The sequence below is a fragment of the Bombyx mori genome, chromosome 13 (genome assembly GCF_030269925.1).
Source record: "Bombyx mori chromosome 13, ASM3026992v2".
Classification (NCBI taxonomy): domain Eukaryota; kingdom Metazoa; phylum Arthropoda; class Insecta; order Lepidoptera; family Bombycidae; genus Bombyx; species Bombyx mori.
This window is the reverse complement of record NC_085119.1, coordinates 6,682,702-6,697,146: the sequence shown is the minus strand read 5'-3', so window position 1 is coordinate 6,697,146 and position 14,445 is coordinate 6,682,702. Positions and strand designations below refer to the sequence as shown.

Here is a 14,445-nt window from a genome sequence, read left to right as displayed (position 1 = left end):
CGTCGTATCTTCGTAGTGGGTCATAATTACGTTCTGGGGGTAGATTCAGCGAAGCATTGCTCTTGCTAGGGTCAGTGTTAATAATTGTGGCTTCACCTACCCGTCCGAATTCCGCGTAGCTGGAATAGCCCCTTAAGCTCTCAACAATTAGGTAGAGGAAAAAAGTTGTAAGCCCATATATATTATCTCTCTCTTCAATCGGTCCCTCATTGCTGAGGATCGTGACTCTGTCCGATTCCGTCAACCAGCTGTCTTCATCGATCCCGTTCTTTAGCTTGGTGGGGTGCATCGCTGACAGGTATTTTCAGTTCCTCCGCTATTTGGTCCGACCATCGGTTGGGACCTCTACCCCTAGGCTTTTTCCCCTCGATTTTACCGGTCACCACAAGGCGTTCCAAATTGCTGGTATCCCTGCGTGCAACCAAAATACCGCAATATTTTTTGTAGGCAGGTTGTGGATAGACTTAGACGTTGAGTCTTTTCTATTTTTAACTGCTTGAGAATAGAGATGTTGGTGCGGCGGGCCGTCCATGGTATTCGTAGCATACGTCGCCGGCGCCATATTTCAAAAGCGTCGATTCTCTGCCTATCTACGGCTTTGAGTGTTCACGTCTCTGCACTGTATAGAGCAATGGAGAAGACAAGGGTGCGGACCAGATTTATTTTAGTTCGGTGGGTAATATTAGTTTCCAAATTTTACTCAGTTGGGTCATTGCAGGCTATATCATGCCAGACGGTCTCCGTTTTTCATATATAATAGATAATAGCGTCGTGTATATTTGAACCTCTGCGTAGTAGCGTCTCCTGGTTTGAAGGTTAGGGTAACAGTTATACGATTCGAGCTGTTTTAGACATTGATTCAACATGAGCCGTGTCTTTCAGAAAATAAGTCATCACAGCCTAGTGATTAACTACTCAAAAGCGGGATGGTAGTCGGATGACAGATGTGTTAACCAATTTTATACTGAAGTTGAACTAATAAAGTGAAGATGACAAAAATTGTTCACGACTTGAATATGCTACAAGGAATGAGCTTAGTAAATGTGATGGCGCTGATAAACATGCATTAAAATATAGTCTAGTTGGTATAAGTAAAAAAAATAGTTCTCAAAATTTATTTGAAAAATTAAAACGGTATACATTTTATAATATTAGCCCAGGAAATTCAGTAGGTGTTAAATTTTTTTAAGAAATGCAAGATCATAATGCAACTCACGTTAATAATTACACGAATATCTCTGAAACAGTCCTCCATTTACATACATGAAGTAAAAGCTGGAATTCAAAAGGCTCTATGTAGCAATGTACTTAGTCTATGTAGGGGTGCGTCAGTACGCGATCAGTTGATGCCGAGGGCGGGCGGTTCTGGCGTCCACATTACGAGTTCCTTTGTCTGCTAAAATTACTTCAAGATTGTAAAATTGAGGCAGTTTTATGTATAGTTGTAACATAAGTTGTGAATCCCTGCATATTTTTTTATATATTTTTAATTGTAATGAGTGAATAGACTTGACATTCTTTTGTTTACAAGGGCTTCTGAAAAGCCGGATTAAAAATTCCATTTGGTTTCGTTTACATAACCCAGATGCTGCAGTAAAGCTACTTCGATATTTTTTTTATGTAGAAGCTGTTCGAAAACGGAAAAATATTTCACATTGTAAAGCATATAGAATATTTAAATATGCACGAGACGGAAGCGTTGAGGTTTTTATTGGTCTTGGTAGTTTCTTTTGAGAATGCGATATTTGTTGCTGGTGAGTCCTTGGCTAAGTGTGAACAGGCTCCGGCGCACGCGCAGCCCACCGATGATCATTTCAGCTTGCGTATATCGGGCGAACCAGATTTGTTTATACCAGGAGAGCTGTATACCGGTAAAATACCTTTTTATTAATGAACGTAGATGAATATTTGACCGCACACCTGTTAGTAAGCGATTCTAAAAGCCTGTAAAAAGCACAAATTAATAGCCGTCCCTAATCTTGAAACCAGGCGCAGTTTACCAATTGCACGGAATAGCCTTACAAAGAGGAGCGCAGGGTAACTTGCCAAAATAGACATAACGCAGATGCATGTTCACAACACGCTCTGTTACTAATACTCAAAATAAGAACATACGAAGCGAGTTAGGTACGAAAATAAAGAAACGGAAAAATGGTAGTTAGAAGAGACTGTGGCGCAACCACTCATTAATTTCGATGAAATATTGTTAATTGTTATCTAAGATTCGACAGTCCGTGTTCGCACAGTTCTGTGATGTGTTCATTTATATGTCCGATTCCGTTACGGATAGCTAGTCATTATTCTCTTGTAATTAATAGTTAGACGTAATGGGGAGCGACAACATTTATATTAAGGCGTCTATTGTTCTCGGTAACCACGCAATGTCGATCTTCCCCGGTAAAAATACACTTCAGCTTTAGACTGACGTCTATCGCTAATTCTGTGAATGATTCTATTGAGGCGCGTTGGTTTTAGTTACGCTCCGAGGGGCTAACAGCGGTCAAGGCCCCTATCCGTTTACCGGCTTCAAGATATGGGCTGAAGTCGCGAGTGATTTTTCAAAAGACGAAACAGAGCAAGGAGACCTGAGAGCAACAGCTGACCCTCACCAGCCGCTGGGAGTATTCCAGGCTTACGATGCTCAGACTAAACTTCATGAATCCTGTGCTCCAGCCGTCGATAATGCTACTGCCCACCCTAAGACAGAAGTGCAGGTGAGCTCATCGAAATCTATAGTTATAGATGAAATTAGATATCAGTGGCAAATGACACCCGACTACTAATGAAGAAGATACGGGAAATAAATGAAAATTAACAATGCATCAATCAATTGAAACAATGACACTGTTAGTAAACATATTAATTCCTTACCAGGTAATATGGAATGCACCTTTAAGTGTGAGAGGAGTTTGCGTGCGGCTGTCTGCTCGTGTCGGTCCCACGCTGACTGCAAATAAATGGTCTGTTTTGGCTCGTAAGATCTGCCCCACTTCGGCTGGACCTTCTAGCCTGAATCGACAACCACCCATTGTTGAGCCCTGCTGTGCTTGTGATGAAGCAAAATATGAGGTAATGTTCCTTTAATATTCACATCAGAAGTTTTAGGAAAATTATTATTTCTTAGTTATAGTAAATTGTTTGGTCGAATCTATGAAATTATTATAAAGTGTGTTATTTTAAGGTAAATTTCGAAGGAATGTGGTCTCGCAACACCCATCCTCGTGAGTTTCCTCCGGAGAATGCTCATGCCCATTTTGGTGATATAATTGGCGCCTCACATACTGCACAGTACAGGGTCTGGCAAGAAGGTCGGGTAGCGACGACTGGTTTAAGGCGTCTCGCCGATGACGGCTCTACCACAGCCCTCGAAAAAGAATTAAAAGCAGAGGTACCAATGACCAATCCTTTAAAAATTATACTTTGTTTCTTCAATAGGGGCTCTACTCCTCTTTACTTACTCTCAAAGAGAGTAAATGTTTTCAAGTGTATTTATGTTATATCAAATAATTGAAACTTTGTGCGCTTAAATACTTATTGTATTTTTAATGTAGTCTGAATTTTTTGTTTCAATGTATAATTTATTTTGTTAATGTTTTAGAGTGATCATATCCGTACGATAATCAAAGCCCGTGGTATATCGTGGCAGCAAGTGACGGGAACTGGCATTCCAAGTACGTTTGCTGTGTTTCGTGTAGACGCCAAGCACCATCTGGTATCTTTGGCTGCCAAATTAGCTCCTTCGCCAGACTGGATCGTAGGAGTTTCGGCGTTGGAGCTCTGCAACGTGAATTGTACATGGAGAACGTCGGCCTCACTGTCGTTGTACCCTTACGATGCTGGTACAGATAATGGCATAAGTTATACTGTGAGTAATTTAATTGAAAGTAATTGAAAGTAAATTGAAAATAAAAATAAAAAAAATACACAGAAGACAAACTGTCAAGGGCTCAATTCAGACTTTTAGCAGTTAAGTCCTTGAAAGTTTTCATTTTTATTGTATAGAAGAAACACGGTTGGTATCGGAGCCTATGTGGTCCAGGCTTAAAGTCGCCGTGGCTTAAAGGATAAGACGTTCGGTGCATTTGTATCTAGCGATATAACGGTGTTCGAATCCCGCAAGCGAGTACTATTTTTTAAATAAAATATTTACTTAACAAATGTTTACGATTGACTTCCACGGTTGAGAAAAAACATCGTTTAATAAAAATCAAACTGGCAAAATTATAATTTGCGTAATTACTGGGGGTAGGACCTCTAGTGAGCCTGTACGAGTAGGTACCACCACGGTGCTTATTTCTACCGTGAAGCAGCAAGACGTTTCGGTTTGAAGGGCGGGGCTGCCGTTGTAAACTGAGACCTTAGAACATGGGTGGTTAGAACATTTACGTTGTAGATGTCTACGGGCTCCGGTAACCACTTAACAACAGTTGGACCATGAGCTCGTCCACCAATCAAAGCAATAAAAAGCCTCAATTTTATTAGCAGAAGAAATGCGTACGATGATAGAATCTACGTGCGGTGATAGAATCTCAAAATTTATCCCTAGAACGAAGTGTCCAATTGCATTGGGATAGTGGCTATAATAATTTTCAAAACCTATCGCATCTAGATTTAGACATGTACCAACTAGTGTCCCATGTCGGCTTAAAAAATGCTCTACTAATTGGAGTCACGCTAATTTGTCTGGTTTGACGTAAACTTCACTTGAGACTTTTTTTTTAATTGGTTTGTTTACAGTCTCGCCGTATGCCAACGATTCCAGCGGCGCCCGTACGAGCCCTTAGGACGGATTGGCCTCGCGATGTGCGCTCACCGTTTTTCAGCACGACCGGGGAAATGAGACCCTTTGCGCGCGTTCGATTAACCAGATTGCGTTTATATGAGAAGAGCTGTGATGTCACAGGTAAGTCGTCGAGAGATCGATTTTAATATGGTATTAGTTTAGAGTTTCATTCTAATGCAGTGAAGTCCTCATAACTCATAAGACACCTTTTTTATTGCTTAGGTGGGTGGACGAGCTCACAGCCCACCTGGTGTTAAATAGTTACTGGAGCCTATAGACATCTACAATGTAAATACGCCACCCACCTACAGTTACCACGGCTGCCCCACCCTTCAAACCGAAACGCATTACTGCTTCACGGCAGAAATAGGCGGGCGCCTGGCATGATTGTATAAAATATTGGATTTTTTTTCAGCAAAAAATATATTTAGATAGATTTTTTGTAAAGGCGCATTGAAGATTTATCATTTTTTCTCGCAACTATAACAAGAGCCCGGAACGGATCAGAACGTTCAAGAAGGTGTCGGTGCGGGAGGCTGGTGCGCGACACACGGGTGGGGTCCGTGGGGTCCGTGCAGCGTGACGTGCGGTGCGGGCCGCGCCTCCCGCCAGCGCGACTACGTCTGGCCGGCGCGGGCCCACGCTGAGGCTTGTCGCGTACAACTCACAGATTACAAACACTGCCACGGACCGAGGATGCATTGCCGGTATTTCCAAATGTATCCTAACTTCATAAATAATGTTTCCTTTCTAGCCCTGATGTGACGTCACCGTATAGTAAACAAACAAATTTATCAGAAACTATCAGGTTATGAGAAACCAAGTCTCGACTGCGTCGTAGTAATGGTTATTCCACTTTTGAAGCCGAAAAGAATTTATATACATTCCGTGTTTAGTTGCGAGGCTATAGAAACTAATAAGAAACAGCTGGTGCGCATGCGACTTGGTGCACGTGAAAGAAGTGAAACTTTAACGTACTTCGAGAAATAACATAAGCTCAGAAAGAAGACGTTGCTAATATTCGAACGTACTTTGAGAAAAACATAAGCTCAGAAAGAAGACGTTGCTAGTATTCGATGATTACCGAAGGAGTCTTTAGGTTTACTTAATAATATTTTGAGTGATAATTTAAAACATTACTTTTATTTAAAATACCGCTTATGGTAAATATTTTAGAAACTAAGCTGTTCACATCATTGGCCTTGCAATGCAGTCGTTTATATGAAGTCCAATAGATGTTGCTAAACTAAATAACGACCTAGCTCGCTTTGTCCTTTCCTCTCTCCACGGTCGAGTGGTTCGCGAGACGCTCTGTCTATTTTCTCACTCCCGCTCGTCCTAAATTGTATCTTTTCTCTCTAGCCGTAACCAATCTTTCGCGTGCTAAATTTTACTCTCAACGCGCCTAAAGAAGTTTCACGTCAACAGATTCTCTATAAACACTACGAACTGAAATGCTATGAAGAATGTGTGAAGATTTTACATTTAATTGACGTACCTTTTGGTGGGCACTAGAGCTGTATCGGAATACGAGCCGGACCCAGCGGAGTCGAGCGGCCCGTGTGCGATGTCTCCGTGGTCGGAGTGGTCCCCGTGCGACGGGTGCGGGGTGCGGGCCCGCACGCGGCACTACCTCGCCCCGCGAGCGTACAAACGATGTCACATCGGCTTCCGCGCCCGCACTATACTCAGCCAGGCCATGCCCTGCGCCGAGGGACCGTGTGAACAGTTAGTCCATTTTTCTTGGAACAAGTTAAGGCGTTATCCAACCGCAGTTTGAAATGAGCTCTGCCTTCAAAATTTATTGAATGAACCAAAATATACAAATACCTTTTTCTTCCTATTTAAGCTGATGGCCTTGAGATGCCATTTCAGCGTAACCCTAACAAGTAGCGTAATGAAATACTTACTCAACAAATGTTCACGATTGACTTCCACGGTGAAGGAATAACATCGTGTAATAAAAATCAATGCCATATAATTGAAATTTGCGTAATTACTGGTGGTAGTCCTCTTGTGAGTCCGCGTAGGTAGGTACCACCACCCTGCCTATTTGTGCCGTGAAGCAGTAATGCGTTTCGGTTTGAGGGGTGGGGCAGCCGTTGTAACTATACTTGAGACCTTAGAACTTATATCTCAAGGTGGGTGGCGCATTTACGTTGTAAATGTCTATGGGCTCCAGTAACCATTTAACACCGAATGGGCTGTGAGATCGTCCACCCATTTTAGCAAAAAAAATAGTAGATGAGCTCGCGGGGCTCAAAACTGATGACATTGCTAACACTAACCCTAGTAAAAGCCATTTTATTAATGAAGTCGTTTAAATATGACAATATTTCAACCGGTCTGTCAATCTAATTCATAGGAATATTCCTTAAAACTGAGAACAGCGGTTTTGTAAGATATAAATTTTTTTGTTAATCTGTCAAATTAATTTATTTATTTATTTTTATTTTTTATTTATACTTATTGTACACAAAAAGAAAGTACAATAAAAACAGATTTAAAGAATGTCTATATACTATGTACAAAGGCGAGCTTAACTCATTCATGAGTTTTCTTCCAGCAAACCATTAGCAGAGAGAAATACGATGTATAAGAGGGGAATAGTGTACAATATAAGAGCTATTAAAGCATGATTTTTAAACTAAGCATTAAAAAAAAAAAATCTAATAATTAATCTCATTTTCTTTTCTTTCAATGCATGTGTATTAATTACAGTTACTAGGTACATATTTTTTTTACGCTTATCAATTAATCTCGTTCTGTTCGTTTAACTATTAAATAGCGTGTATGTGTGTATAACTATTAAATATTTTGACATTTGGCATTTCTATTTTAAATGTTGAGTTTTTTTTTTTTGCTTTTCAGACCACCGCCCCGATACGCGAACATGTCGAGTTTCGATTGGTTTTTCGTGGTATGTGTTTAATTAGACAATTAGGTACTAAAATATATTTATCCCGTTTTTAAAACGAAGTAAGCATATAAAACCTGTTCAGTCTAATACCTATGGGGTTTTTTGTATTCCAATCTCATGTATCAACCATATTGAAAATTTCTAGTATACAGTTCATCAGTAAATTAATTTAAAATCAATTTCAAATGTATACCCGATTGAACGTAGATACAAGAAAGCGACTTGATAGAGTGTGGTTAAACGTATCTGTTTAAGAACATAATAATATTCGATCGATTGGGGCTTAGAATAATTACACTGATTGGGGTTAAAATCTTAGTGCCTCGATTTTGTCCTCAACCACCGCTACTTGTAATAAGGTCAGGTCAAACTTCTGAGACTCGTGATTTCAACTCAAATATTACAACTATAACTAACTTAAATATTACAACTATTATAACTATTAATTATCGATCTCATCTGAGTGCATTTCAACTTAAATAGAGCGCTCATCAGGAAGTTCGTTAATTTATTGTGGTATAGTCATAAGATTTGTTATGTGTCCAAAATTGAATCATGCCAGCTGACTACACTAGACATCTTATCTATAACAGTACGGACGACGACTAGCTATTTATCTATCAACCCACCAACCTTAAATAAATAAATTAACCTGTACTGCTGGATACACTGCTGCGTTGCCCAAGATTCACCACAACCACAAGTCCACAGGTCGCAGATTCCCTTGAACTTCAATTACCGTATGGAAGGACTACCTACGCTGTATCTTCTGGTACGCGGTCACCGCTCGAGAACTTTTTGGCCCTTAGCAACCATCTGTTATGAGTAATATTCCCTGCTCATTAGAACTTCAAAATCACAGTTCTTTGGGCTATGTCGCTAATCATGATTTTCCTGCGAATCTCTTATCTCTGATTCGAGCTTGCAGGAAAACTTCAAGCATAGTCTTCTCCATTACTTTTTAGGTGATCTTGAGCCTTTTGATAGGGCTCTTTCCGACCGACCTCCAATTATTATATATATATTTTTTTATTGCCCTTGTAGACAGACGAACACACGGCCCATCTGATGGTGAGTGGTTACCGTCGCCCATGGACATCAGCAATGCCAGGGGTAGAGCCAAGCCGCTTATTTTAGTATGCCGAGTACCAGCCAATCATCCACAATTACTTTGTAAAATAATATATTTACTTAAATAGGACAATCCTAGAGGAGAGTGTAGAGTGACGTCATGGAGCGACTGGTCGCCGTGCTCGGCGCGGTGCGGGCGCGGCCGCCGACTGCGCACGCGCGTGTACGTAGTGCGGGAGACGCGCGTGCAACAGCTCATGTCGAAACGATTGCTGGCTCAGTGGAATCAACGTTTTGCCGAATTGCAGAACTTGGTAATTTCAATTTCGGCTCTGAATCTTTATTACGATACAAAATTAATTTAAGTTTTTTTTTATAATTTTTTTTTTTTTGCTTAGATGGGTGGACGAGCTCACAGCCCACCTGATCTTAAGTGGTTACTGGAGCCCATAGACATCTACAACGTAAATGCGCCACCCACCTTGAGATATAAGTTCTAAGGCCTCACTATAGTTACAACGGCTGCCTCACCCTTCAAACCGAAACGCATTACTGCTTCACGACAGAAATAGGCGGGGTGGTGGTACCTATGCGGACTCACAAGAGGTCCTACCACCAGTAAAAAGTAACGCATAAACTACAAATTAATGATACAAAATGTTGGTCAGTGACCTTCGTAACCCGCGATGACTATTAGCTGTCAGGTGGACCGAAGAGCAATACCGTCTTTACCATAAGGGTACATGGGGCCCGTGCCCAGGGCCCCCTTTCTCAGAGGGCCCCGAAAGGCCGACAATTTCTCTCACACGTTTATTCTCAGAACATTTTTGTCGGGCACATAACACGTTTTTCACAAATCAGTAGTCAGAAGGTATTTATAAGGCATATACTATGCCTATAATAGAAGATTTTGCTCAACAGAAATCCCGAAAGAAACCGTTATCGAAATCGTAACCAAAAAACCAGCAGTATTCTAATATCATTAATGACATATTATATCATACTGTATTTGATTACCTATAATAAATGGTCTCATACTCAGTAAAAAAATGTTATTATAATTCGCTGTTTTTACTTTCCAAAAGGGCCTCAAATTCTTGTGTGCCCAAGGGCCCCATCCTAGTTTAAGACGTCCCTGCCGAAGAGCCTTAGTAGTAAAAAGTAACATCGAAAAGTTAATTGATTTATTTTTATATCTTATTGTTATCTTCTAGTCGAGTTTTGTTCTAGGAAGTTGCTACAGAAAACGTAACCTCAGAGGACCCAGAAATTGAAAATCTCGTAGAGGAACATCTGGAACGATGCCAGTTCACTTTGACTCAACAAGAGGCCTTTTGCGACGGAGAAGACAGAAGCTGCATCAATTTTAATGACTCTTCAAGTAATTTAACAAAATGTTTTTGTTAATGATAAAGCTTTTTATTTTATTATTTAAAGGGTTGAGTACAATTTAAACGGTATCATCATCTTAAATGAATTTAGTTAAGTCATAATAATTTATTTTTATTATTGTTTTTATGATTTTTGCATAGCACGCAATGTAATACAATCTAAAATCAAGCGATACGCGAAGTCAATGGTCTCTTGTGACGCAGACTTTACAAAGTAGAACCTACATTAGCGTACAACGAAGTAGTGAGTAATGCTTACGGAGTGATGGACGTGTTTAAAAAATAATATCTGATTACGAGACAACTTTGATTAATGGACAATGTAATATTGTAATAATAATAGACGTTTGCAACACTTAAAATGTACTAAACATCTTAGAAGTGGTCACAGCCGTATTCCGATGTATTTTAAAAGTTTTTTGAAGCCTTAAATATAATGAAAGTCTTATACGCGTGGTTTTTTTGGTTTTTTTATTGCATAGATAGGTGAACGAGCTTACAGCCCACCTGGTGTTCAGTGGTTACCGGAGCCGATGGACATCTGCAACGTACATGCCGCCACCCACCTTGAGATATGAGTTCTAAAGTCTCAGTATACTTACAACGGCTGCCCTACATTTCAGACCGGGTTTGATTTTTATTACAAGATGTTATTCCTTCACCATGGAAGTCAATCGAAAACATTTCTTAAGTACGTAATTCATTAGGAAAATTAGTACCCGCCTGCGGGATTCGAACCTCGTTGCATCGTTAGATACGAATGCACCAGACGTCTTATCTTTTAGGCCACAAAGTCTTCATTTTCTAAACATTATTTATTCACATTAATAAACATGACGACTCTTAAGTGTTTGTTGTAGTGTAGTAAAGAAATGATCCTATAATTATTATAAGTGGTTTTCAGAAATCTGCAAGCTACCGATGTCGGTCGGCCATTGTCGCAGGTATCAGGAGCGTTGGTTCTTTGACTGGCCCCGCAAGTCCTGTGAACCGTTCGGATACTCCGGCTGCGGAGGGAACGACAATAATTTCCGTGACAGAGATGAGTGTTTGAGCGTATGTCACAAGAACACCTCGGTAGGAAAGAAATCGGGTTTGTATGAAATACCTACTTCATATTTCAAATAGACTCATTAGCTATAAGACTATCTACTGATGGTAGGAACTCTTGTGAGTCCGCACGGGTCGGCAGCACTGCCCAGCTTATTTCTGCCGTGAAGCAGTAATGCGTTTCGGGTTGAAGGGTGGGGCAGCCGTTGTAACTATACTGAGACCTTAGAACTTATATCTCGAGGTGGGTGGCGGCATTTACGTTGTAGATGTCCATGGGCTTAGTAATCAATTAACACCAGGTGGGCTGTGAGCTCGTCCACCCATCTAAGCAATAAAATAAATAAAAAATAAAACTACTGATTCTTCTTTTTCTTCACCTTATCCTACTAGGTGGGGTCGGCACAGCTAATTTTTCTCTTCCATTCTCTTCTATCAGCCGTCAGCTTAATACTCACTCATCTCTCTCTCATATCGCCATTAATACACTCAATCCATGTCTTCTTCGGTTGACCTCTTCCCCCTCTACCTTGCACTACCATTTCCATACATCTCTTAGTCACAAGCATATCCTCTCTACGCCTCACATGTCCATACCACGCTAACCGTCCGCTCGCCGGATCTTCTCAGTGGGTCGCGTTTCCGATCCGGTGGTTGATTCTGCGAAGCACTGCCCTTGCTAGGGTCAGTGTTAGCAACTCTCCGGTTTGAGCCCCGTGAGCTCACCTACAAACGTTAGGGCGAAGCTGAAATAGATTTTCAAGGCTATCAGCATAGGTAGGAAAAAAAAAGCTAACCGTCCGCTCTTTAATTTGTCAATCGCCGGGGCTACTTTCACACATCCTCTAGCTACTGATATGGGAACTACTGTTATGATTGTCAATTACTTATTTTTTTGTATCAGCACACGTTGTCAATCTGAATTGTCGATATGACGATACAAATTAATTGGTAACATTCATTAACTGCTTTCGTGTTGTGACCATTAGAAGTTTCAAATTAAATCAACGTATACGTCATTACGTAAATTTGGTCGGTTTAATCTTATCTTAGGTTATACCCGTAGTGAGAGTTATCAAGATGAGGGGCGGGATATATACATGGTGTCCATGGGCTCCAGTAATAACTTAACCTCAGGCGGCCATTAGCTGTGAGCTCGTGTGCATGTTTAATGTAATAAAAAAACTCGGTTATGTCGTTGATAGTTCAGGAATTATGGTGACCTTACGGTGACCTTACGATCAAATGGACCGTAATCTTCCACTCGGACGACAAAGAGTCTTTAGTTTAGATTGTTAAGAAGTTATCTTGAATGAAATGCACACATTAGTGCACAAAGCGCGTTTTAATGTACACTCACATTTTACGAGCACTTTAGCGACCTTTTGTGCACGTTACGGTTGTATAGATTCTTTTGTTAATTTTTTGCACAGAATCTGTGAGCGAAACGAGAATTAAAAAAATGAAGGCGACCCCTTCATCTGATGACAACGAGGTCATGTTGAATGACAAGCCAACGGTGCGCGGTAAGTTCAATTTTATTAGATTATACCTACTAGCTGTGGCCGTCCGCTTCGCTGGGCATTTAAAATGACCATTATTATTTCTCACTCCCACAAAGATTCTCATCATTAACGCCCCCGCAACTGGTGTAGGGAGTTCAGCACTCATATAAATATTAGCCTATCCATTAAGTACATGTATTTTCTACATGGATACCAAGTTTCAAATCAATCGGATGCATGGTTCAGTAGTTATAACGGAACATCCGTAAATACCACTGTAGATTTATATATTAGTATAGATGTATGTACCTACGTCGGTTTGTAACAGTTGAGCCATTCATTCATTCATTCGTTTCTATTATCCGGGTTCACTTGTAAAGATTTTTTCTAATTCCAAACCACAAATGAATTTTATTCGTTTCCTCATCGCTGAGGATCGTGACAAAAAGTATCAATCGACAAAAGTTATGTCAATTTTAGTACTGTGATGGTGTGATTTAAATTGGATTGTATCTATAAACTCGTAAATGTTTACCGTCATTATACATGTGAAATTAATTGAATAGCTACGTGAGTTCGACGACTCACCAATCGCGTAATAGGTGGCTCAATGCGAAAGATTATACGTAATATCTCGTTTCCTGGGCCCGTACTGTGCCCGCGACGCGCGGTTATAATCTAAAATGGACACGTCTGTCGCGTCAGGCGTCTTATTAGTCTGTGCACTTTGAACACAAATTCGTCAGGTTTGAGCCCCATGAGTTCACCTACTTGTTAAGGTTACGCTGACAGCCTCTCAGGCCTATCTGCTTTAGTAGTATTAAAAAAAATGACCCAAAAGGCGGTTTCATATATTCCGCTCTCGTCACCGCTATCGCCACCGCGCTAATCACCGTACTTTGAACTCACACTCGAGATTGGTTAATGGATAAATAAAAAAGTAATTAATAAAAAAATAGATTACTAAGTAGTTAGTAAAAATGTTAATAAAAAAGTACCAGTTAAAAGTTACCAGCGAGACAGCACAAATTGGTCTTGCTAAACAGAGGATTATATGGTACATAATTGTTTTGTTTTTTTCTAGATTTGTATTTTTATTACTGTCGAAAAAAAGCCTACCTAATCTTATGTGATTATCTTCCTTTCACGAATATCCGAAGAAAAAAATATCGTTGTAATAATACACTGCCGATGAATGCAGCAGTTTGATATTACATAGGTGAACTTTCTTTGAGAGGTAAACGACAGCTGATAATGGGATTTTAAAACACTCCAAAAACAGGATCGTTCATGCAACATAGTCCTAAAGTAAAATTACGATTAGTCTTTAATGCAATGCTCTCCAGATTCAATGAAGTGTGCAACTGGTCCGTGGCTTGGATGGAGTAACTGTGTCGGCGACTGTAATTACGCTGTCAGACTTAACTACAGATTAGTATTGGTGAGTTCCACTTTTTTTTTCAGCTAAAATATAGCGATCGCTTTCGAAACGACTGAAGATAACTTTTTAATAGCTTTTTGCAATAGTCTATCGTAAAATGTTTTAACGTAAATAGCAAAGATGTTTTTGTAGATACCTACGCCGTTAGTATTCGTATATTAACTTTTTTTTTGTTTTTCTAAATATAGATTATGGTGAACGTTTTTATAATCTTTACCTACTCATGTCATAAGCGTCTATTCATGTCTTACATGCTTACATGCCTAGTTTTTTTTTATTGCTTA

The 14,445-nt window shown here is 40.0% G+C and overlaps 1 protein-coding gene across 1 annotated transcript in view; it reads left to right on the top strand.

Moving 5' to 3' along the window:
• The first annotated feature begins 1,101 nt into the window (after positions 1–1,101).
• Positions 1,102–14,445, top strand: part of LOC101738853 (spondin-1) — a 15,255-nt gene continuing 1,911 nt past the window's right edge. The window contains exons 1-14 of the mRNA XM_004928023.5: positions 1,102–1,871; positions 2,476–2,714; positions 2,875–3,069; positions 3,182–3,388; positions 3,599–3,865; positions 4,738–4,903; positions 5,274–5,490; positions 6,299–6,511; positions 7,655–7,703; positions 8,903–9,088; positions 10,005–10,155; positions 11,070–11,258; positions 12,649–12,741; positions 14,067–14,161. Of these exons, the coding sequence (XP_004928080.2) occupies positions 1,682–1,871; positions 2,476–2,714; positions 2,875–3,069; positions 3,182–3,388; positions 3,599–3,865; positions 4,738–4,903; positions 5,274–5,490; positions 6,299–6,511; positions 7,655–7,703; positions 8,903–9,088; positions 10,005–10,155; positions 11,070–11,258; positions 12,649–12,741; positions 14,067–14,161 (2,457 nt within the window). The 5' untranslated portion in view covers positions 1,102–1,681. The remainder of the gene's footprint in view (positions 1,872–2,475; positions 2,715–2,874; positions 3,070–3,181; positions 3,389–3,598; positions 3,866–4,737; positions 4,904–5,273; positions 5,491–6,298; positions 6,512–7,654; positions 7,704–8,902; positions 9,089–10,004; positions 10,156–11,069; positions 11,259–12,648; positions 12,742–14,066; positions 14,162–14,445) is intronic.